At 32.0% G+C, this 26516-nt stretch overlaps 1 protein-coding gene across 1 annotated transcript; it reads left to right on the top strand.

Moving 5' to 3' along the window:
* The first annotated feature begins 124 nt into the window (after window positions 1-124).
* Window positions 125-25309, top strand: tmem63a (transmembrane protein 63A). Its single transcript, NM_001089378.2, is given in 23 exon segments — window positions 125-194; window positions 5470-5628; window positions 7593-7672; window positions 8657-8732; window positions 9443-9480; window positions 9624-9766; window positions 11580-11631; window positions 11721-11829; window positions 12301-12371; window positions 12760-12840; window positions 13391-13520; window positions 15557-15687; window positions 16136-16318; window positions 17649-17802; window positions 18477-18583; window positions 18946-19032; window positions 20373-20432; window positions 20544-20706; window positions 21936-22041; window positions 22115-22282; window positions 22699-22814; window positions 24535-24588; window positions 24690-25309. Coding segments are annotated over 22 exon segments (2409 nt in total). The 5' UTR covers window positions 125-194; the 3' UTR covers window positions 24831-25309.
* The last annotated feature ends 1207 nt before the right edge of the window (window positions 25310-26516 follow it).

Genomic DNA, 26516 nt, shown 5'->3' with positions numbered 1-26516 from the left:
ATTTATTTACTTATGTATCTGACTTTATGTTTAATCAATGATGATGTTGTGCTGTTATACTGGGACGTCTGGGCGGAGCTCGGTGTTTCTGCGCATGTGCGGATGTGAGTCGCCGTAAAGTAGAGTGTAGTTAAACTTAGCTGACAGCCCGACCGGTTCTGCACAGTCCTCTCGCGGAAAACAAATCCACCGAGGTATGCTTGTGTTTCATAACATGTTTGGGTTATCAGAGTTAAAAAAAGAGACACCAATGCTTTCGTTTAAGTGGTATCCGTTATGTAGATGACGTCATGGGCACGCATATCGATGTACCTACAGTGACACGTTTTTGTTTGTTTTGTTGTGTGTTTATGATAAGCTGTATTTACTTACAGCCACGAGTGCAACGACATGTACTTTTAATTGCTATTTAGCATCATTGGCTTTATATTTAACCAGATTTTGTATTCTGATATCAACTGCAAGTGAGTTTAGCAATAATTTCAACATCCTATGGAAGAAGCTGCTTTTGGTTTTGAAAAAAATGTGTGCAAGTGTGAACATACTGCGCAGAAATATGTCATGTAGTTGAGCATGAAAGGGTAATAAAAGATGTACTGTTTAATTATGATACCTGCTATATATATTTATATATGAAATATATGTATGTGTGTGTGTGTGTGTGTGTGTGTGTGTGTGTGTGTGTGTGTGTGTGTGTGTGTGTGTGTATATATATATATATATATATATATATATATATACACACACACACACATATATATATATATATATATATATATATATATATATATATATATATATATATATATATATATATATATATATATGGCCCGTAGCCAGCCTGTTGAAAGAGTGGTTCTTTTTCTCCAAAAGTGGACCTTTTTGCAAAATACACCTCATTTTCTATTCAATTATGAGATTTAAATTCTGCATTTTATTTTAAGCAGTATTTTTAGCTGGATTAGCTTGTCGAATGGTCATAATTACCACACTTTCTGATGTGCCAAAATATTTCCTAAAGATTTAGAATAAAGAAATATGAATAAATACTTATTTTTAAAATGCAAATTTATTACATCATTTATCGTTAGAAAAAAATAAGAATATAAGAATAAAAAAATACTAATCTGTTTAAGTTTTAAATTAAAAACTGTAGCCGATTGTCATTTATTAGGCGAATAACAAATTGGCCAGCACATTCAACTGTCCTCAGTCAGAATTTGTCCGTTTCAATAAAATAATAATAAATAATAATGTAGAGCTTCTCAAATTTTTTAAGCTTATGTAGTAAAAAAAAAAAAAAGAGTACATCATGGATTCATAGATAACAATAGTAGCCAAATAGTGTTAAAATGAATTTAATATGGGTCACTTTTGGTGCTTCACATCTTTTTATTTGTGTTTCTTTTTTTCAAGAGTAAGGTCGAGATTTAGAATAAACATTACTTGTAAAATGTTTATTCTGTTTAAAAACTATACAGCAGTGAAAAAAGACTTCTCTTACATCAGATTAGCTAAAGTCTTGTAGAAGCAACAGCCAACAGGGGATTCCGCTTGGTCTTAAAGCCTTTTTCAAGGGGTATTTTTACGATTTATGATGGCATAGCAGTCAAAATAGGACAAATGAGCTCATGTATGGGACAAATTTAGACCTTTGTCAGTGAGGGGTGGGTATTCCGAACCACCCGTACCTCCTCGTGCTACATGCCTGATTTAATATATTTCACATTGAAAGATTTGCTGAAATGTTTTGTAATTCTGTGTGGTTTCATTTTAGTCAGACATGTTGCAATCCAGGAATTTCTCACTGACGAGTTTCTTGAATGTGTGTCGTTTAACACTGTACTGTAAGAGTCTGACTTACTGTTCTGTAAAGCAGTACTATCGATGTAAAGATGGTTTTATATCCGCACATTCCTACACATTATACTTTCCTTACAATATATTTTTAAGGAGAAAGTCTCTTCTTAGTAATATATTGTATGTAAGGAATGTATAAGAAATAGTGGTAATGTTTTTGAAGTCATTTTTGTCTCAAGTAGTCACTGTTCAGTAACACTTAAGTTCAGGTCACAATTCATGCTACTATACTGGCAACTACTAGCTTATCACCTGCCTATTATTATTATTATGAAATTAGATTTTGATTGTTTTTTTCTCGATATAACATACAATACCATACAAATTTATTAAATGTATATGTATTCTTCACAATTTATAAATTTAGAAAATAAATAAATGATTCGACAACTTTCCCAGAGATGGGTTGTGACTAAAAGGGCATCCGCTGCATAAAAACGTGCTGGAAAAGTTAGCGGTTCATTCCGCTGTGGCGACTCCGGATTAATAAAGGGACTAAGCGAAAAGAAAATGAATGAATGAATAATTCGACAACCAGTAACAAAAGTACAGAAATACTAAAAATAATAGTGCAGAGCATAACAGCGTAGATAGATGCATTCATATTTCAATTGACGAAATGAAAATCTCCCACATATCTATTTCCTTGGAAATCACCATTTATTTTGGTCAACATTTTCTCATATGATACTTTCTCAATCATAGATTCCATCCATAATTTAAGTGTAGAGCATTGAATATCTTTCCAAAACTTCAGTATTATACATGCTGTGTAGTAATGCCCAATATTATAAGGGTGAACTCATCATTTGTAACATGTGGAACCTCAGTTTTGTCACCTAAAAGGCACATCCTGGGTGAGAGAGGGATATTTAATCCCAAACATCTACCTACTTGTCTTAACACAGATTCCCAAAAGGGTTGAATCTTTGTACATTGCCATAATGCATGAAAGTATGTACCAATCTCCTGTTTACACTTCCAGCATTTATTATCATCTAAGCATCCCATTCTAAGAAGTGTACCTGCCTATTATTAAGATATTACCTGTTCATTAGCAGCTCTAAAGGATGATCTTATTCTACATCCCTAATCCAAAACCTAAACCCAACTACTGCCTTACTAGCTATTAATAAACGATTAATTAGTAGTTTATTAAGCTAGCAGTGTTAGTTAATGGTTTGTTAATACCGTGACCTAAAGTGTTACCCACTGTTCAAATATTAACAAATGTGCGCATATAAAACCAACTTTACCTCAATAGTAGTACTTAGAGCAGGTTCTGTTTAATACATTCATGCCACCAGAGCAATATGTGATAAGAGTGTAATTTGTATGCCTTTATTTAAATAGCCCGTCTTAAGCCATCTGACCAAGTAAAAAAAAATAGGAGTAGTTCAGGATCTGTCGGAGACTCGCCTGTCCACAAACCTTGGGTGGAGTGGAAAAGGGCTTAGATCATGGCTTAAATATGCAGCCAGTGGTTATATTTTGATCCTTACTTAAATAACCCATTCTTGTAGGATTTAACGACAGCTATACTGGGGGGGGAAAGCTTTATAGCTTATACATCGACTGATACAGCAGTATTATTGTTAATAATTTATAAAGGACCATATTATTTCGGACCACCAGCAGCTTATCGTGGAAATATTTTTTAGTATCAATCTCTAAAGTATTTCAAGAAGAAAATAGACTTATGTTCATTATGTTTTCAGCAGTATTTTGATTTAGGGCTGCACAATATTGGGAAAAAAGCTGACATTTGGATACTTTCTCCCCCTGCAATACATATTGCAATATTGAGAATTTAAATTTCGCCAGATAACTGGAAAGAATTCATAATTTTAGCCTAATTGTTTAGATTTTGTCGAGGAGGGCATCTGTAAAAAATATTATAAACCAATCTGATAAATACAGTAAACATTAGGGCTGCATGATATTGGAAGAATGTGATATTGCGATATTTAGTTTTGTTGCAATATATATATATATTGCAATATACACCAGATGATTTGAATAGTTCCATCTGGAAAGATATCATTCATTTAGATTGACTGTGATGATCAAGTCTTCCATGTGGTGCGTCTGCATAAAATGTAAAACATTTAAAAGCATATAAACACGGCAGAGCAAAAATAAAAGTTAAATAAACGGTGCTTTGTGGTTTTCTGGGGAGTCAAACAGTATTCAAGTGGAGAAATTACACAGCAATCCCTGTTTTCTTCCTACACAACAGTCAGATGTAAAATAACATGGTCATTGCATAGATGACAAAAAAATAAATAATGTTTAATAATATCTTTCAATCTTTATTAAACAATCTAATACACACATTCCGAAATATGCTCAAGCAATACATTGTTCAGCCCTAGTAAACATGGTGTACATAATTACAATTAATCTTTTTTTTTTTTAAGTTGCAAACAGTATAATTTCATGTGTATGTATGCTTTATTTGGCTTGAAACGCTCAGGGAGTCACAAACCCTAAAAACACATACAAACGACAAACATTCAGTAACTTTATGATTAAACTTTGCAGCGACTTTGCAAAGCATGCATATTTTCCACTATTACTCCTGGTTAACTATAATCTTGATTCGACATATGAATATTGTGGATGTAAACATTGCGATATCTGAAACGATATATTGTGCAGCCCTAATTTGATTTTTAGAAATGACTGAAATTATATATATATATATATATATATATATATATATATATATATATATATATATATATATATATATATAAAAAAAAAATATATATATATATATGAGCAATATCACACGAGTAGCAGTGCGATATGGCTGTAGATCAGCACTGGTGGGAGGCGTGTGTTGGCACGAGGCCGCAGGACGAGCCATATCGCACTGCTACGAGTGTGATATTGCGTTTATACAACAGTTTGACGGCATAATTGTGTATATAAATACAAAATCAAACATGGATAGTCTTATATATATATATATATATATATATATATATATATATATATATATATATATATATATATATATAATATAATATATATATGTAATATATATATAATAATATATATGTAATATATATACACACACACACACACACAGTTGAATTATTAGTTGAATTATTAGCCTACCTTTGAAATTTATTTTCTTTTTTAAATATTTCCCAAATAATTCAGATTCAGGAAATTTTCACAGTATGTCTGACAATGTTTTTTCTTCTTACTTGTTTTATTTCGGCTAGAATAAATATAGATTTAAGATAAATAGTTTACATTTTTTCTAAATTAAATTAAAAAATCTAAATTATTAGCCCCTTTAAGCTAAACTTTTTTTCTTGAATTTTTAATGTTGGTCTTTTAACACAGTATAATTTTGATACAGTCTTTTTCTAAAATTAATTGTGTTTTTTATACATTTTTGTGTGTTTTGAATGAATGCGATCTATGTTTACATTCTAAACAATGTTAATTAATTTATCTTGTCAATGCGAATGAGAAAAAATGAAAATGAATAAATAAAGATGAGCAAACAGATAATTCCAGAGGCAGCAGAATCTCAGTCATGTGATTTGTGACATGAAGTAAAAATCATGTTTGTACCTGTTTCTTCTCCAGATGTCCTCCTGGTGGGGGCAGCTCTCTGAGTCGGTGAATAACAGCACTGTTCGTCTGGACAACACTAGCTGCTTCAGTTCCACGCAGAGCACTGTACTGAAGGGAGTGAATTTTGGAGGAATTCCTGTCGTTCTGCTGCTTGACTTTACAGTCTTCATAGTGAGTTCTGGAGTAGACTCATTTTAAGTGAGGCAAATCGCTGACAATTTGTGCTTTCAGACTAAAACATGAAACTATTGATTGTCTACGACTAATTCATGGCTTTACTTGAGGCGGTGCTGACCACAACAATTCATTTAGTGTTGTGTAGTGTTTAAGTCTGTAGCTTGTCATTATTTTCCTATTGACTATTGACCCCATCCAATGCACGGTATGCAACGGTAAATTAAGATAAAGTTTTGTGCTAATCCAGAAACACAGATGATCTACAGTATCATGCATAATGTGTGTCTTTCATAAATGATTAAACTTACACTCAAGTACTATTTTCTCTGTAATTTCGAACTCGGCATGGGACGATAATGCTTTGGTGAAGGTTTTAAAGCTGCTACAGTTTTCTGTTATACTGTTTCCACTGTATATGTAAGGTGTTTTTAGGGTCTATTTGATTAAGTTAACACTATCTCCCGCAGAAAAGGACCTACATCAAAAGCTACTGGTCAGCCCATGATTTAGTAAACATTTGATAAACAAATTGCTTATAAACCAACATACAAGCATATGAACAGCCACAGCCGTATCACCCTGCAGCCCAAGACCGGTTACTCATTAAAGCTGAGTCTGGTCAGTATCTGGATGGCAGACCACATGGGAAAACCAGGTTGCTGTTGGAAGCAGTGTTAGAGAGGCTAGTAGGGGGCGCTTAACCTGCAGTCTGTGTGAGTCCTAATGCCCCAGTACACTGAAGGCTATGTACTATTGATTGTTTTTGTTGACAAGGGATTAAGGTAAGAAAGAGTATTTTATTTTATTTACTTTTGCTGAAAATAGGAAATTTTATAGGGGATTTAAATTAAGATTGTTTTGTTTATTGTTTTGGCTTAGTCAGCTCCTGAAGTTGGAAAAAAGAGCCAAATTTTGTTAGAGAAAATCATTGTGAAAATAAAATCTTTATATATTTTCTTAAGCAGCATTGTGTGTGCAGTCTTCCCTTTCATGTTGCGTCCTTACCACTATACTGTCAATGAGCGCTGTCTTTCGGATGAGATGTTAAACCGAGGTCTTGACTCTCTTTGGTCTCTAAAAACCCCATGGCACTTCTCGTAAAGAGTAGGGGTGTAACCCCGGTGTCCTCACCAAATTCCCTCCATTGGCCCTTACCGATCATGACCTCCCAATCATCTCTATCCACCAAATTGGCTCGATCACTGTCTCTCCACTCAATCTATAGCTGGTGTATGGTGAGCACACTGGAGGTATTGTCCTGTGGCTGCCGTCGCATCATCCAAGTGGATGCTGCACACTGGTGGTCGTGTGGAGGGGCCCTTATGATTGTGCCGTGCTTTGGGTGTGTGGCAATACACAATATATGGCCTATATGAATACACCTTACTTATTTACTTACTTACTTACTTACTACAACAATGCAGTGGCTTTCTCTATATCCAAAAGAAATATCTAAAAAAAAAACCTTTTATTTAACCTGACATGTTTACTGTTCCTAAATATTTTAAATGTTTCTTAAAATAAAATATATCGTGTTCATTGCGGAAAAAGTTGTTGTATTTTAGGCAGATTTTTAATAAAAGAACATATTTTAGACTAGTAATCAATATGGTGAAACCGTGATATTTTTATCCAAGACTATCATACTGTCAGAATCATGCCAGCCCATGCCTAGTGCTTATCCATAAACACAAATAATCGGTCATGCATGCTGTATATCTTTCTTAAATGACTAAACTTACAGTCAAGTACCATTTTCTCTGTAATTTCACTTTATAACATTTAGTCAATTTGTGTTTTTTTAAACATTCCCTGTTCTCAGACTCTACTGATACCAAAGACTCTTCTTCTACACTGGGTTTTCTTCTACATGGGAACAAAAACTAAAGCTAAATGCATCTGACATTTTTCAGTGGTTTGATTTGATTGGCTGATGATACCTTTGTATCTCCCTGCAGTTGCTGCTTTCGATCTTCACTCTGATCAGAAGAAAACTGTGGGATTATGGGAGACTCGCTCTTGTTGCGGAGACTGATGTGTATGTGATGTCCAGTAGTTCTGATACAAAAACATTACATGAAATAAGCAGCTTAAAATTATTTTATTTTATTATATTATATTATATTATATTATATTATATTATATTATATTATATTATATGATATTATATTATATTATATTATATTATATTATATTATATTATATTATATTATATTATATTCTGTTATATTGTATTATATTATGTTATATTATGTTGTATTATATTATATTATATTGTGTTATATTGTATTATATTATATTATATTATATTATATTATATTATATTATATTATATTCTGTTATATTATATTATATTCTGTTATATTGTATTATATTATATTATATTGTGTTATATTATATTCAATTCATATTATATTATATTATATTATATTCTGTTATATTGTATTATATTATGTTATATTGTGTTATATTATATTCAATTCATATTATATTATATTATATTATATTCTGTTATATTGTATTATATTATGTTATATTATGTTGTATTATATTATATTATATTGTGTTATATTGTATTATATTATATTATATTATATTATATTATATTATATTATATTATATTCTGTTATATTATATTATATTCTGTTATATTGTATTATATTATATTATATTATATTGTGTTATATTATATTCAATTCATATTATATTATATTATATTATATTCTGTTATATTGTATTATATTATGTTATATTGTGTTATATTATATTCAATTCATATTATATTATATTATATTATATTCTGTTATATTGTATTATATTATGTTATATTGTGTTGTATTATATTATATTATGATGTTTTGTATTATATTGTGTTATATTATATTAAATTCAAATTATATTATATTATATTATGTTATGTTATGTTATGTTATATTGTGTTGTATTATATTATGGTATGTTATATTATGTTATATTGTAATGTATTATATTATATTATGGTATGTTATATTGGCGTCTGCAGGTTTGGCGATGGTAGAAAACGGCGTTACAGTAGATTGACGTCATCCATGTCTGTTGAGGAGCCTGAATATGAGAAGGTGAGGGTAAAACTCTTCTTTATCTAATGTGACATCAGTAATAACATAATTTACTAATTAAATCAATTAAACATTTTCCTAATCTCCTGTAGGGTTGAGAAGAACCCCCAAAATGCCAATATTGCAACAGAAACCAAACATATTATATTGCAGTACCCTGTTTGTAATGTTATCAGACAATGATTTATATCTGGAGAGACCTTTTAAATGTGAATCCTTCCAAAATGTTACTTTTTAAGTCAAAAGTAAACCTTATATTATTATTATTATTATTATTTAATATTTATGTATTTTATCCTACATATTATTTACTTATTACTTGTATATTTTATTGATTTTAGTGACTTTTAATGTTAAAATATGTTTATAATTATAGAAAAGTGATGTTTGAAGATTTGAAGACATGTTTAGATGTAAAAACCTCTAAAAGCCATCTGAAATTTTTCTGTAAAATCAGTATTTTTATCAGGCTCGTGTGTGTATGTTCAGTAACGTCACGTTTATGGTAAAGAATAAGTCCTTTTCCTGGTCTTTAAAGTGAAATATGTTTACATAAACAAAGGGGGATTAGAATAATGTTCATTTTCGATGGAAATTTCAGACAGCAGTTAGAGGTTTTGCATCTGAACTGTTCATTTCTTTAAAATGTTGCAAACTTGACAGAGAAGCTGATATGGCAATAAACTCAACACTCTCTCTCTCTCATGTAGGGTTGTTGCTCCTGGCTCACGTTTATCGTCAATATGGAGTAAGTGACACTCAAACAATCATACAGCTTAAGCCTGTTGTTATTGTAATGTACTCCTGACCACAAATGAGGAAGGTTTCACAAGAAAGAGTTCATAAAGTAAATAGAGAAGTGAAATTGTTCTATGTGTTTTGTGTGTTTAGTGAGACTTTGGTGCAGGAGAGATGTGGTGTGGACGCAGTGCATTATCTGTCCTTTCAGAAGCATTTGGTCACTCTGCTCTTGATCATCTGTGTGCTGTCTGTGTCCATCATCCTGCCAGTCAATCTATCCGGGGATCTGCTGGGTATCACACACACACACACACACACACACACACACACACACACACACACACACACACACACACGTTCCTATATCTGGTTAGGGACTCTCATAGACATAATGATGTTTCTATTATACAAACCGTATATATTTTTTATATAACTTTTTTAAATTTAAATTCATATGATATGCAATGAAATACTTGGACAACCACTTATGACCTTAAAATATTGACAACAATAGCAAAATTAATAATGTTTAGGGAAATAGAAGTTATGCAATAGAAAATAAAAGCAAATATAAACTATTCAATGACTTTTGATATAAAGTATACCCCTAAAACCCCTAACCAAAATAATCCAACTTCCTAAAAAAGGAAACAGCCTTCATTTTTACGTTGTAAAAGTACTTCATTCTGTGTGATTTTTATGCATGCTCAATTTTGGTCCCCAGTGTGACACAAGTCCCCATGAGTCTGCGTGCATTCAGGTTTACGTCCCCACTGGGATATAGAAACAAGTACTCACACATGTACATGTAAATTTCTATATCGACATACATCTAATGACAAAACACACTCTGGGAAATTCAGTGTAGTGTTGAGAATCCCTTATACTGTAGTTACCCTAGTAATAAACTTGGTAAGCTTTCTCAATGTTCACTGTCTGGAAAGCTAATGTGCTTGCTAAAGAAGACTTGAATAATACTCAACACAAAGATTAAGAAAAATGAATGGGAGACATATGGTGGCAATAGAATTGTCTAATTCTATGCCTCTTGCCTTTTTGATTTTAAAATATCCTCGGAGCCAGAAAAATATTAGTTTGATTTGAAATATGAAATTGAAATTAACGATAATAGAGTTTTTTTGCATAATTTATTGTCAGATTTTCATTACATACTTAAAAAAAATCTATTTTTTTAATTTATTAAAATAATAATAATAAAATTATTTACCATTTTAATATATAATATAAATTTTAATACTTTTAATAATATGGATTTTTGAAATATGAAAATGTAAGTGAGCAACCTTGAAAATTTTTAAGAGACTTAATTTTTAAATTTGTATGTATGTAATACTATTAATAATATGGATTTTTGAAATATGAAAATGTAAGTGAGCAACCTTGAAAATTTTTAAGAGACTTAATTTTTAAATTTGTATGTATGTAATACTATTAATAATATGGATTTTTGTTAGGAAAATGTACATGAACGACCTTGAAAAAAATGAAAATATAATATAATATAATATAATATAATATAATATAATATAATATAATATAATATAAAATAATATAATATAATATAATATAATATAATATAATATAATATAGTGTAATATAATATAAGTTTTCTTTTCGGCTTAGTCCCTTTTTCAATCAGGGGTTGCCACAGCAGCATGAATCGCCAACTTATCCGTCATATGTTTTATGCATCAGATGCCTTTCCAGCTGCAACCTAACACTGGGAAACACCAATATACTCTCATTCAAACACATACGCTTCGGCCAACTTAGCTTATTCAGTCCCCAGATTAATAAAGGGACTAAGTCGAAAAGAAAATGAATGAATGAATAATAGAATAGAATAGAATAGAATATGTTGTGATCCAAAAATTCTATTTAGTCAGTGTATGAAAGGAATGTATAGTGTGTAATATAGTTTGGAACAAACTGTGTTTCTGGGCAGCTTACTAGGTATTGAAAGGCTGACGGTGGTTTATAACCTCATGTACTGCAATCATATGACACATTTTTAAGTTCCTTTTCTTAGAACTGTGCTCTTCTCTACTAAAGAAAGAAAAACTAATACTGTCCCCTGTGTTCCAGGCACTGATCCCTACAATTTTGGACGGACCACCATAGGGAATCTTCAGCATGAGTATGTACTGCACATGTCTATAAGCACATATCTGTATGCCCTGCATCTGTGTGTCTGTTTGAACTGTATTTTATGTGATGTATTTTCAGTGATAAGCTGCTTTGGCTGCACACTGTGTTTGCAGTTCTGTATCTGATGATCACAGTGTTCCTGCTGAGGCGCTACACCTCGAAAATGAAGGGAACCAAGAGAGAGATTGTATGCCATCCTGCTATATCTTTCTGAAAAAGTGTATCATGTATCAACGCTAAAAATCTTATTAAATTTATGTATTCATTGTTTTTAATTGTATATTTATTAATGAAACTTTCTTGCCATGAGAATAGCCTTTGTTGCTGACATGACCTAAAATAAAAATTCATCATCATCATCATCATCATCTTTAATATACAGTGGTGTGAAAAAGTGTTTCGCCCCCAACTCATTACTTTCACACAAGGCTATGTAGTTTTGTATTTAGTTTTCTCTTAGTAATAAAAACCTTCATTTCAAAACTTTACTTGTGTTATTTCTGACTAATATTTTAATGAATTTGATGATCTGAAACATTAGAGTGTAACAAACATGCAAAATACAAACAAGAAGTCAGTAAGGGGGCAAACAGTTTTTCACACCACTGTACATACAAGCTGGTTACTGTCAGTCTAACACTTGCTTATGTTTCCGTAGGTCAGAAACACCCTGTTTGTGAGGCCTATACCCAGAACATCCACTGATGACAGTATAAAAACTCACTTTATGTAAGTAGAAGCACTTTTTTGGGACTTCTTTCACTCTGCTTTATTTGTAGCTGTTCCTCCTGACCAGTTTCTATGCTATCTTTGTGTTGTTTGTTGCATTCTGTATTAATTAATCTTAATAGTATTTTATTTTTTTGTGTACATTACAGATATAGATTATACTTCATTAAGAGGTATAATAGAAGTATATTTTAGGAAATAATCAATATTCGCCTTTTTAATGACATAAAATTAATGACATCAATGACATAAAATTAATGACATCAATATTCGCTTTTTCATGACATAAAAATAATTGGATCTTTCCTTTTGGTGCCTCTAATATACAGAAATGAAGGACTTTAACCTTTAAGGCCTGAACATGTCTTTATTGTAAATGTGTTTGCAGGGAGGCCTACCCGTCATGTCACGTGACTAGTGTTAACTTGTGCTATGATGTTGCCAAACTGATTGATGTGAACAAAAATAGGTGAGAATGATAATTTACCCTGATATTTTTCATAGAAAAAAAAAAACATTTTCTCACAGACATGCATGATCCAATGTAATTTTATTGCAGTTTGAATTAGTATTATATATTCATTTACTATTAATGAAATGGGTAACACTTTAAAGTAATGCTCCATCAGTTTATGTATTTACTAATGTGAACATACTATTAGTAATACATTTATTATGGCATTTATTTATGTTTGTTAATGTTATTTAAGTGAAATAACTCGCAGTGCATTAACTAATGTTAACAAGCACAACTTTGGATTTTAATAATGCAATAATGTTGAACTAACATTAATAAATGCTTTACAAAATGATTCTATACTTAATGTTATTATATATATATATATATATATATATATATATATATATATATATATATATATATATATATATATATATTGTTGTCAGAGTATTAAGTACATCAAGTTAAACTAAATAAAAATAAGAAATATTTCCTTCACAACAAGTTGAATTCTTGTGTTTGCGCTTTTATAGTATAATAATATGATATTTTGTGACAGAAAACGGGCTGAAAAGAACCTGCGACATTACAATAGGATACTGCAGCAACTGGGACGACGTGAGCTTATTAACCCTCGTCCATGCAGCCATTTATGCTGCTGCTGCCAACGCTGTCAGGGTTGTAAAGAGGTAAGAACAACAAGAAGTGTTTTTTGGGCTTGATGGCTTATTTACATTATGCAATATAAGTCTTGTATGACCCCCAGTTCGTCTCTGTGTAGATTTAAAATACCTCCTAATTCATGTATTAATAAAGCAAAGTCACAGTGTTTGTCTCTTCAAATGCAAATGAGGCCTTTATGGTCCCATTTCACAAGACTGTTATGATGCATTTAACATTCATCAGCATCTTAAATCCTTGAAAGTTTTTAATATTTAGATTTTTCCTTTTAAATTTTTGAACATTAATATGTGTTTATGTTTGTATTATATCATCTTTGCATCAAATTAAAAAAAACTGATTACCGCTTATCCGAGGTGTTTCTAATGGAGCGTCTATGGGGGCAGTACAGCTAATCTGACATTATCCATCGTTGAGTTTTTCCTTTATTATTTCAGCAAATAGGATTGTAAAATAAGGATTTGTTGTAGTCTCCCATTCACTGTGCTCTAAGTTTACCAAACTATAACCACTTCTGATACTGGGAAATGTGAAAAGGGTCCATTACAACAACACATCTGCATGTGTTTTAAAGTCTTGTCACTTTTTAAACTTCTGATAAATGTTTTGACATTACACACAGATAGACCATGTTGCATTGTTTTTACATCAGGTGTCAAATGTGCACAATGTTATGTTAAAAGCACCCAGAATGCACAACTTCAAATAATCAGTGCAGCAAGTTTCGAAATTGTTGCAAGAAAGAAAAAAAAAATTATGAAAAACATCTTAGCGGCAGAAAAAAAACTATAAAAAACCTAAATTAATTAATTAATTAATACATTTATGATTCATAAATATGAAAAAAAAAAATATATATATATATATATATATATATATATATATATATATATAATTAAAAATGTAAACCAATTAAAATCACAGATGCAATCAATAAAAAAGTAAATATGTTATAGTTATGATGTGTGACAGATCACACTAACATTTTTAGCTCACACTGGCTATCAGTAATATTTTATAGGGCACCTATTGTGCAAAATCATTTGATAAGGGGGTTAAACACAGAGTTATAAAACATATTTGTGGGGTATTTTGAGCTGAAATCTCACATACACACTTTAGGGATAACAAGGACCTTTTACATGTTGGGGGGCATAACAGGTCCCCTTTAAAGTTTTGTCCTGTTCAAAAGTCCTTTTGTAACTGGATAGAAGCTGTCTCGGAACTGCACAGATCTGTTCCTCAGGCTTCGCTAATAATGTTGGTTATGCCTGTGCAGGTACAGTTGGAGTAAGAATTATTCGCCTCCTTTGATTTTTTTTTTCTTTTTTTTTAAAATATTTCCTAAATGATTTTTAACTGGGCAAGAAAATTTTCACAGTATGTCTGATAGTATTTTTTCTTCTGTAGAAAGTCTTATTTGTTTTATTTCGGCTAGAAAAAAAGCAGTTAAAATTTTTTTTTTTAAATAATCCTTATACAATAACTTGCCTAATTACCCTAACCTGCCTAGTTAACGTAATTAACCTAGTTAAGCCTTTAAATGTCACTTTAAGCTGTATAGAAGTTTCTTGAAAAATATCTAGTCTAATATTATTTACTGTCATCATGGCAAAGATAAAATAAATCAGTTATTAGAAATAAGTTATTAAAACTATTATGATCAGAAATGTGTAAAAATCTTCTTTCTGTTAAACAGAAATTGGGGGAAAAAATAAACGGGGCGAATAATACAGGGGGGCTAATAATTCTGACTTCAACTGTATATGTAAACCTTCGGCAAAGAAATCACGTGTATCAGAGTGTTAGATCTGTGCGGACAGCACTACTAACACAACTATCATTCTCCATCCCCGTAGACAAGAATGATTTAAATTTGTAATATCACATTCCTGAACTCAGAACTGCATTTGAGGGAGTTCAGAAAAAGTGCTTACTGATATGGAGAATGACTCCCTTGGGAGCAACCTTTTTCATGCTCAAACAACAGACGCGCGCACTAAAGCAAAAGTTCCCTTTATAAATGTGTGTTTATTGTGTGTAGGTTGACGCTATAGAGTTCTACAGCTCACAAGAAGCTGCTTTACATGAAGAGGAAGTGAGACTGAAGCAGGGAGAGCTGCATCCCCTGGGCATGGCTTTCGTCACCCTGCAAAATGAGTATATGGCCACTTAGTAAGTGCTTCACGCTCAGACTGATCTTCCTGTTTCAGAAAATGATTACATATATATATATATATATATATATATATATATATATATATATATATATATATATATATATATATATATATATATATATATATATATATATATATAATGCTGTAAATTTGATCTGTTTTTGCCATAAGACAGCCTTTTTTTTTGCTGATATGACCTTAAAATCATAACTCTCTCAAAAATAAAATCTGATGAAGAATAATTTACTATGAGCTTTGTGAAAATAATGATAATAAGATAGTAAAAAATGTATAAATAATAAAAAACAAATTTTTTTTTCAAATGTCAAGGAACATCAGGGCATTTTATTTTCTAGCAATATTTTTAAGCCAGTTTTTTTCAGGAATTGTAGCTCAGTTAATTTGGTTGTTGATTCATTTGATTGTCATTTGTTCTTCCTCAGTATTCTGAAAGATTTCAACGCTCTTGAGTGTGGAGGCGGAGCCAGGGGTGTGGTTGGCGAAGAAATGAGCAGGGGGATTAAATGTGGGTGTGGCCGGGAGCCTCAGCCGTCCACTAGAAGTGCAGAGCTGGGGGTGCCGAAATGGAAAGTGAATTATGCATCTCACCCGCATAATATCTACTGGTATGTCATATTCGTTATACACAGGATCCTGTGTCCTCTGTGGAAAACACAGAGTGAAAAGTGAACTTAAAAGAAAATGCAATGGTTTTTACTCTATCAAACTGGCTTATATTATGGGGCAATATAAGAAATGTTCAATATCAGAATGAAATCATTGTGAATGAAACAAAATTAACAAATGTAGTCACTGATGTCCTTATGAATATAATGCTCTTATATGTAGAGTTGCAGATTCAGTTCAGATTTTCTCATGATTTTGTTATCTGTGTTCATGAAATTTCATGGAGTTTCAAGCCTTAGACCGGCTCACCTCAGTTTACCACTGACTATATTAAAATAAGGTTATTTCCAATTCAGTTTCTAATTACACTATCACGTCTTTTTTTGAGAAAACCGCTGTTTTAGAACTTCAAATGTTCAACAACCCTTACAGTATTATATTTCCCGGGTTGGCGGCATCATAACCTAACGTGCTAACTCACTGTACCACAACAGCTGAACATTGAATGGTGACTTATCTAGTTATATCATCATTAACCTGCAGGGAGCAGAGCTGCGGTAAAATAATGAATAAGAAGGCTGTGGTCAAGTAAATAAATAAATTATTTTTAAAAAGTGTGACTGCTAAGAGCAACAGATTCTGGAGCTAGGGACACCGGGCCTCGCGGCCAAAAAACGGACCGGGAATTCTCCCGATTAGCCAATCCGGACCTGCCAGAGTGTGTTCTAGTTTTACTGGTTGCGCTAACTGTGCTGCGTGCAATACTGCCATCAAATGGCATTCACTTGTATTGCTTCATTAATTTACTAATTCTGAAACCAAACCGTTACTCAGAAGCAGCATTTTAAAAACCCCCTCGCGGGTCGAATGAAAGTGTTCAGCGGGCCGCATATGGCCCGGGGGCCATAGTTTACCCACATTTGGTATACATGCATGCTTTTTTGTGGACCAGAGGTTTGTTACAGTTGTCAACTAGTTAGTTGGTTACAATATTTCAGTTTTAACGTTAAAAAAATCGTTCATGGATTCCTAATCATTTTCAATTTTTTATGTTTCCATTTTAGCAAAAATAAAACCGAATTGGAGAAATAAGTCAAATATTCCCAGATTTTTTTGCATGAATTCAATGAGCTGAACATGCGCTTTGATTACCAACGTTTATTGGTTTAAAATTAAAAATGTTAGAGTAGTATTTGTTGAAAAACAAAACTGATTCCACAGAGCACATACCTAGCAACATTATGCAAAATCTGTCTATATTGCAGATGACTTTTAATAGATGAATTGACCATTTGCACTTCTGCTTGTCATAATCCTGTGCTCTTTCAGGGAGAATTTATCAGTTCGTGGCTGGCGTTGGTTGCTGCGCTGTGTGTTGCTGAATACCGCACTCTTCGTCCTCCTGTTCTTCCTCACAACGCCCTCCATCATCATCAGCACCATGGACAAGTTTAACGTCACCATGCCCATTTACTATCTCAATGTAAGTGACTGGACTCCTCTCATACAGTTGAAGTCAAAATGATCAGCCCTCCTGTGAATTCTGTTCTCTTTTTCCAATATTTCCCAAATGATGTTTAACCGAGCAAGGACAATTCCACAGCATTTTCTATCATACTTTCTCTTCTGAAGAAAGTCTTAATTGTTTTATTTTGCAAGAATAAAAGCAGTTTTTATTAAAAAAAAACATTTTAAGGTCAATATTATTAGTCCCCTTAAGCAATATTTGTTTTTCAATAGTCTACAGAACAAACCGCTGATCTACAATGACTCCCAAATACCCTAACTTGCCTAACGAACCTAGTTAAGCCTTTAAATGTCTCTTAAAGCTGAAAACTAGCATCTTGAAAAATATCTAGTGAAATATTATGTACTGTCATCATGGTACAGACAAAATAAATCAGTTATTAGAGATGAGTTATTAAAACTATTATATTTAGAAATGTGTTAAAAAATCTTTCTATTTTACAGAAGTTGGGCAAACATATACAAGGGGGCTAATAATTCTGACTTCAACTGTATATTATTGTGTACACATGGACTGCAGTGGTGTGAAGTGTGTGTGTGTGTGTGTGTGTGTGCGTGTGTGCGTGCGTGTGTGCGTGCGTGTGTGTGTGTGTGTGTGTGTGTGTTGTGTGTGTGTGTTGTGTTTTTCAGAGTCCCATTATCAGCCAGTTCTTCCCCACTCTGATGCTGTGGACTTTCTCTGCCCTGTTGCCCACTATAGTCTATTACTCTACACTGGGAGAAGCTCATTGGACCAGGTAGACCACAGGGTCTAAAAAAAGTGTCTTAAATGTTTTTTTTTAAGTGTCTTAAATTAGGCCTCAACAAGTCTTCAATTAACTGAATATGATGTTGTAGATCTTAAATCATTTTAAATAAGTGGTTTATTTATCTTTCTTACAGTTACATTTGTTTGTAAGTACGTGTTTGAAAAATAAGTGTTTGACTTTTAATGGGGCCCTATAAGTCTGAAATTTTATTCATAACGGGCTTAAAAGGTCATTAAAAGTCTTAATTTTTGACTTTGTGAAACTCGCAAAAACCCTGCCCCATCAAACAAACATACAGTCACTTACACACAAACAAGTTAGCTTAATATAGTGTGTATGTTTATGTGTAGGTCCAGTGAGAATATGAGCATGATGTACAAACTGTACACCTTCCTGATCTTCATGGTGTTGATTTTGCCATCGCTGGGCCTCACCAGGTATTTATGTTCTTTCTTTCTTTCTAGTCTTTTTTTGTGTGTATTACAATATTAATACTGAATTTCTTGGTTTATTATTCGGTCATATATATATCCATATGTCACCAAAAAAAATTGTATATAAAATCCCAAAATATTATTTTCAGTATATATTACATTACCATTGCATTTCCTTAACAATACAACTTTCTTTCTTTCTTTCTTTCTTTCTTTCTTTCTTTCTTTCTTTCGATTTCCTTAACACTTCTACTACAACTGCTTATTATGATTAATAATAATCATGTTGGCGACGCGGTGGCGCAGTAGGTAGTGCTGTCGCCTCACAGCAAGAAGATCGCTGGTTTGAGCCTCTGCTGGGCCAGTTGGCATTTCTGTGTGGAGTTTGCATGTTTTCCCTGCGTTCGTGTGGCATTTCGCTGTGGTGACCCCAGAATAATAGAGGGACTAAGTCGAAAATAAAATAAATGAATGAATAATCATGTTGCTATTATTATTATTATTATTATTATTATTATTATTATTATACAGTCATATGTATAATCAAGTCACAAATTGTGGAGGTCTACAAAATAGCTAAGCAAACCGGAGCTTAAGAAAATCTGTCAATTTTGTCAAGATATTATTTTATTTTTTCATTGTAATATACACCATTGCAATCCTTAATATCAATAATACTATTAATTGCATATCAATACAATTATTCACAAATATGTTAATAAATTTAAATGCAGAGCCCTACATGGAAGAACAGCAAACCAGGAGGTTAAAAAATAAATTTTTAAATCCCAGTCTCAGTTAGAAAATGTGTTGTTCACCTCCCCAAAAATCATGCATTCCTATTGTTGGTTACCATAATGATAATCATTAATGTTAACCTGAAAAACTGCATCCACGTAATCTCTAGGTCAGATTAGTCCCACACCGATACCCACAAAAGAATTATTGTTTAAGGTACAATGGGAGTAGAATCTTCTCATATTAAATGTGGGTCACACTTTACAATAAGGTTCATTAGTTAATGTTAATTAATGCGTTTACTAACATGAACAAACAATGAGCAATGCATTTACTGCGGTATTTGTTCATGTTAGTTAATGTTAGTTAATGAAAATACAGTAGTTCATTGTTAGTTCATGTTAACTCATGGTGCATTAACTAATGTTAACAAGCATGGACTTGAATGTTAATAAAGCATTAGTTAATGTTCAATTATGATTAATAAATGCTGTACATGTGTTGTTCATGATTAGTTCATGTTAGTAAATGCATTAACTAATGAACCTTATTGTAAAGTTTTACCTAAATATGTAAACAGACTCGTATGTTTTCTCTCTTCTCAGTTTGGCCGTGTTTTTCCGCTGGTTGTTTGATAAGCAGTCTGAAGGCCAGCTGAGGTTTGAGTGAGTAACTTCTCTAGATATGAGCATTTATTTACCCAAATTACAATAATTGTAGGACTTGCACCTAAAAGCAAATTTCCTCTCCTTTGTGTTTGTGTGTGTGTGTGTCAGGTGTGTGTTTCTAGCTGATCAGGGTGCGTTCTTTGTGAATTATGTGATCGCGGCGGCTCTGGTGGGCTCTGGTATGGAGCTGCTGCGGTTGCCAGGTTTACTGCTCTACATTGTGCGTTTGGCACTTGCAAGTTCAGCTGCTGAGAGGAAATATGTTAAACAGGTCAGTCTGTGACTTTTCATTTTGCGTTCGAGCTTCAAGACATTTTATTTGTGTATTTTCTAGCATCTGTCCGTTTCAAATCTGTTGATTACTCTAAAAATAAAACCGATTTTTGTCCACGTCTACAGTCAGTCCTGTGTGTGAGGATGCCAGCACTGCACAATAATTCTAATGGATTTCAGACATCTATGTATATTTGAATCAGTGTAGCAAATGAGATGCAAACTGTTATTGGAGAGGGCGAGTGTTTCATTAAAACTACAAATAGACAAATACCTGCAATATTGGGGAAATAGGTTGTGCTTATGCCTTTACATTGTATAAACTGATCTTTATTTGTTAATGTGACCTGTAAGGAAATATGTGACTAGTCCACTGTTTAGGTTCAGATGTTATTGTGTTTTATATTTTTGTATTTATTATTATTATTATTATCAGTATTATTATTATTATTATTATTATTATTATTATTATTATTATTATTATCAGTAGTAGTAGTATTATTATTATTATTATTATTATTATTATTATTATTATTATTATTCTTTCTTTCTTAAAAAATAAATAAAAATAAAGTAAAAAATTAAGTGCAAGGAAATATGTTAAATGGTGTAGATTGCAATAGTGTTTGATATTAATTAATGTTTACTTCAATGGTATTTAGATTAATTTAATATGTTTAATTAAATCTTTTCATAGTAAGTCAAATATGGTTATTTTTATTGTTATTTTACTCGTATGTACTAAATTTAATTTCATTTGAATTTTAATTTATTTAAATTTTATTTAATTTAGTTAATTTAATTTTATTTTATTTAGTTTTAATTTAATTTAAATTTAGTTTTAATTTAATTTAGTTTTAATTTAGTTTAATTTAATTAAATTTTATTATATTTTATTTTATTTTAGTTTATCTTGTGATTTATTTTGTTTTGTTTTATTTTATTTTATACTTCTTTCAGTCGGTTAGGTTGGGTTATGTCTGAAAATTACCCGGAATATTCATACTGTGAATATAGTTTGCAAATAAAACCCTGTTGGCTCTGTGATGTATTGCTTGTGTCCAACTATTCAAAATCACTTTTATATAAATGCTCAATGCTTAGTTACGATTATTCATTAGGTTGTAATCGTTGAATTAAGTATTGACATTCTTTAGGTTGACAATAAATCAGAATATTTGGGTAGGCTTAACTGGAATGTATTGCTGATATCTTGTGTTTGTGTAGAATCAGGCGTACGAGTTTCAATACGGAGCGATGTATGGATGGACTCTGTGTGTGTTCACGGTCATCATGGCATACAGCATCGTCTGTCCTCTCATCGTCCCCTTCGGTCTGACTCCTTTCATTGTATATGCAATATTAGTGCATGTGCATTTAAATTAACATATCGGCCATTTATGCAGGTCTGCTGTATCTGCTGCTGAAACACCTGGTGGACAAACACAACTTGTACTTCGCTTACCTGCCCGCCCGCCTCGATCGCCAGGTTCACCTGGGAGCTGTCAATCAAGCGCTGGCTGCACCAATCATATGTCTGATCTGGCTTTATTTCTTCTCTGTGCTCAGGACAGGTAAAGCTCACTAAGACTATTGATTAAAGTTCACACATTTTGCCAATTTTTCTCCCCTTTTTATTTATTTAAATAGTGAAAAAACCTACATTCATTAATCAACACAAAATAAATATAAACATGGTGCTTTAACATTGTGTACATATAAACAATATAAACAATCAGTTTATCTCCTGGTAGTAACATCAAAACCTAATAATTTGCTCTGAGTGTTGTGTTCAATAAAGAAGTGTGTTAAATAAATCATTCAAAACCGAAGAAGAGTATTGCAACACATCAGCGTGAATACTCAACATTTTCATATATTATACAGCTGTTTGATTGTAGCACTTCAACTCAGACTATTTTGTAATTCTTTTGGGTCAAGAAAGAGTTTGTAAATAAACTATTTATTTGTTGAATTTGTGTCCTCGCAGGCTTCATGACGGGCACCTCATTGTTCACGCTAGTGGTTTTGTGCATTACCGTCTTTATCTGCATAAGTTACACCTGCTTTGGACACTTCAAATACCTCAGTCCACACAACTACAATGTAAGCTGCCTTGTTCTGACTTTACAATGCTGTATATGCTGTGATTGTTGTTATTTTAACAATTGAACTAGACCATGTTGTAGCTTTTATCTTTATATATTAAGCTTCAGTCATTTTATTTAGGTTTTTTTTATTTAGTGATTTTTTTTTATTGAAGTTTTTGTTATTTTATGACATATTAAAGGGACAGTTCACCCCAAAAGGATAACTTTGTCATCATTTACTTAATGTTTTAAGCATTTATGAGTTTCTTTCTTCTGTTAAAAAAATATTTTGAAGGAAGCCTGAAACCTGTAACCATTGACCTCCATGTTATTATTTATTTGTTTTTTATAAAAGTAAATGGTTACAGGTTTTGTGCTCAACAGAATAAAAAAAAACTCTTGAGATTGAATAAATAGTGAATACATTTTTATTTTTCTGTGAAATATCCCTTTGAATGAAAATATCAACTACACTGTAAAAATGTTGGGTTCTACACAATTCCTTCTTGTTGTCTCAAAAACAAATCAAGTTAAATTATTTGTTTAATAGAAATTTAAGTAGATTGAACATAAAACAATTAAGTTGTCTCCACAAAAAACCCTCAAGAATTGTGTTGTTTTAGCTCAATGTAAATAAGTAGTTTTGAATAAGCAGCAAAAGTTATTTTTAGGTGTAGCTTTGAACATTAGCTGATGATATTAAATTAAAAACATGTATATATGCACTCACATTGTGCATACAAAGAAGCACAAACTAATAGATTTAGTTTGCTGGAGGCCATGCGCAGTATTGCATAAAATTGGAAAGATGCATTAAACTCAAAGGCCCTCTTCTAATCAATGGATCAAGGAAATGTCCTGTAATCTTGCTGTTTAAAACTAACATGCATAATCAAAGGGAAGTTAAAAGACTTTTATAGCAGTTGGAACCCCTTTCTACACTTTTGCAACCAAGTGGACCTGACAGCAGAATACTGTAGAACTTAAATAAAACATCAGGGTCAAACAGTGAACTACTTTTGATATAGTATGTAAATAATTATACTTTATATTACCTCTCTTTTTATTTTTATTTATTATTATTATTATTTTTTTTTATTATTTACTTATTTACACATTTTTATTTATTTATTTTGTAATAATCTTACTGTTGTTTTGTATGTTATCCTGTAGTTGTTTTGTCGTAATGTGTTGTTCAGATGTTTAAATGTCTTGCTTTATTGTTGAGAAAAACCCATTAAAAATGTACGTATATATGAAAATAATTTATCTATTTCAGTTAACAGTTTTGTATGGTTTCAATTTTAGCAACTGTAATTATCCTTATTGGCTTTTTGGCTCCACTAATTTAAGTCACTTTGGATATAAACATTTGTTAAATACATAAAGTAATTAATTATACACTGAAAAAAATGACGGCATAATTAATAATAATCCTTATTGTCCTTTTGGCTCCACTAATGTTAGTCACTTTGGATATAAACATTTGCTAAATGCATAAAGTAATTAATTATACACTGTAAATAATGCTGGGTTCCACACAATCAATTTGTGTTGGGACAACATGAAGGAATTAAGTTAACTTAGTCATTTTTACGAATGTAAGTAGATTGAACATGAAACAATTAAGTTGAAACCTACAAAAACCTCAAGAATTGTGTTGTCTCAGCTCATTTTTTAATAAGTAGTGCTGCAAATGTAATTTTTCAAGTGTACAGTATATATGTGTCGTTCAGGTTAAAGAGGAAGATGAAGATGCTGATATAGTTTCAGAGAACTCGTCCGGATTGGCAAGTTTCACATTTTTACACCTCCAAACATCACGCATCTTGTTTTCAATTCTGATAGATTTCAAAATAACCAACTTTCCTTTCTTTCTTACTTTACATAGGTTTATCTTCCTAAAGTGTTGAACCCTGATGCATCGTTTGAGTCTTCAGACGAGTGCAGTCCTAGTCATTCATACGGGACGACAGACATAAGTCCACAATTCATCGGGACTGAGGAAAGCTCTCCAGACTCGGATATATAGCAGCAATAATCAGGCGGCGTATCGGACAATCGCTGGTCTGGAGGAAACGGTTATTCGCAGATTTAGGAGCTGGAGAGGTCAGTTTGGAGACGGAGGGGGATTGACTGAAAAAGATTCTGAAGGGAAATAACACTCATGTTTTTCATGAACACTGAAAGACCAGAGGAACAATAATCATAACCTGCCATATAACAAATATTAAGGATTTTTCGGGGGAATCAGTACTTTATAACCAAAGAATTGCCAGTTCAAGACACAGTCCAAACATTTCTGCATTGCAGAAGCAGCTTTGCCTGTGAGCGCTTTCCAAATAGCACAAATATAACATCAAAAATTATTTGAACACTTGATGCTTGTGCCTTGTTGGAGATAACTTAACACACTTTATAACTGTACGTTTTTGTGTGTGTGATGCATTGTGATTTTTTTAAAGCCAAGTTTTTTACAGATGTGTTAATATATTGATATTAACAAACAGAGCTCGAGACTCAGTGGCCTTTATTAGCATTTTTGTATTGTTGCACAAGTACTGTATGTGACAGGATGAACAGAAAGTGTGTTTGAAGACATCTTCACTAGGTGGCACTGTTGCTTTCTGATTGTTCTGTGTTTCTCAGAGCGATTTAGACCAAAGCAGAGAGACGTTTAAAGCAGCAACAAAAGTTAAGCTCAGTATTTGCGGCATGATGTCCAGAGAAAATAATGCAGACAAGAAATAAGAAGCATTTGCAATGAAGTTAAACAGGTCATGAATGAACCTTAAAATACACACTGCTCACAAGACTTTTATGTGTTAAGATGAGTCCAGTGCGATAAAACCGCATGCTGATTATGCCTGTGTAAAGTTCAACTTCAGTGTCATGACCAGGTTAACAGAAAGGGACTGTTTACATTAAAATAATTAAAACCACTGTAGCTAGAAAGACATCTGCCTACAAAAGTGATCAACCTTACATTTTCGATATTTTATATGGGTAAAATAATAACTAATATTTGGTATTAGTTATGTAATAATAAATAACAACTGCTGCCCCCGCGACCCGGCCTCGTAAAAACAGATGAACATGAATAAATGAAAGAAATGATCAACAGGCTTAAGTTAATTATTGATGTTGCAATAATATAGCTATAATATACCTTAATGTTTTGTTGCAGTTTAAAATCTATATCTGCAAGCACTGTTTCTCAACTCTTTTTAACTTTTTAATTGTAGTCCTGAGTTTCGTTTGGGAATGTATGTCCTAATTTCATAAATTTAAACAATGTTGCTTTAATAGAATCGTCATTACAGCTTTAATAGCATCGTCATTACACTGTTACCAACCTAATATAAAAATCACACGTGACAGACAGAACCAACATCATGTGAGCTTGATTTTGTCTGGTGTTGACAGAGCCTTGTGTATATTTAATGCAATTAAATATTCATTATTAATTTATTAAATATTCATTTAATTTAATAATTTAATATTAATTTAATATTCATGCTTTACGACATCTGACAGTCAACTTTTTTCATGAATTTCATGTCTGTGAGGTCAGACAACTACATATCAGATATTTAAATTTACATGGCTTTGAAGTTCCTGCAGATTGTTTTGCTTGTTTGTTTGGTTGGTGGAGTTACTGAAGCACAAGCTGTAAAGTCTCCGCCCTCTTCTGGAAAAGAGGGTGGGGGCAAAAGCT

This window comes from Danio rerio, chromosome 4 (assembly GCF_052040795.2).
Source record: "Danio rerio strain M-AB ecotype USA chromosome 4, GRCz13ab, whole genome shotgun sequence".
Classification (NCBI taxonomy): domain Eukaryota; kingdom Metazoa; phylum Chordata; class Actinopteri; order Cypriniformes; family Danionidae; genus Danio; species Danio rerio.
The sequence above is the reverse complement of the archived record's forward strand: the minus strand, read 5'-3'. Positions and strand labels throughout refer to the sequence as shown.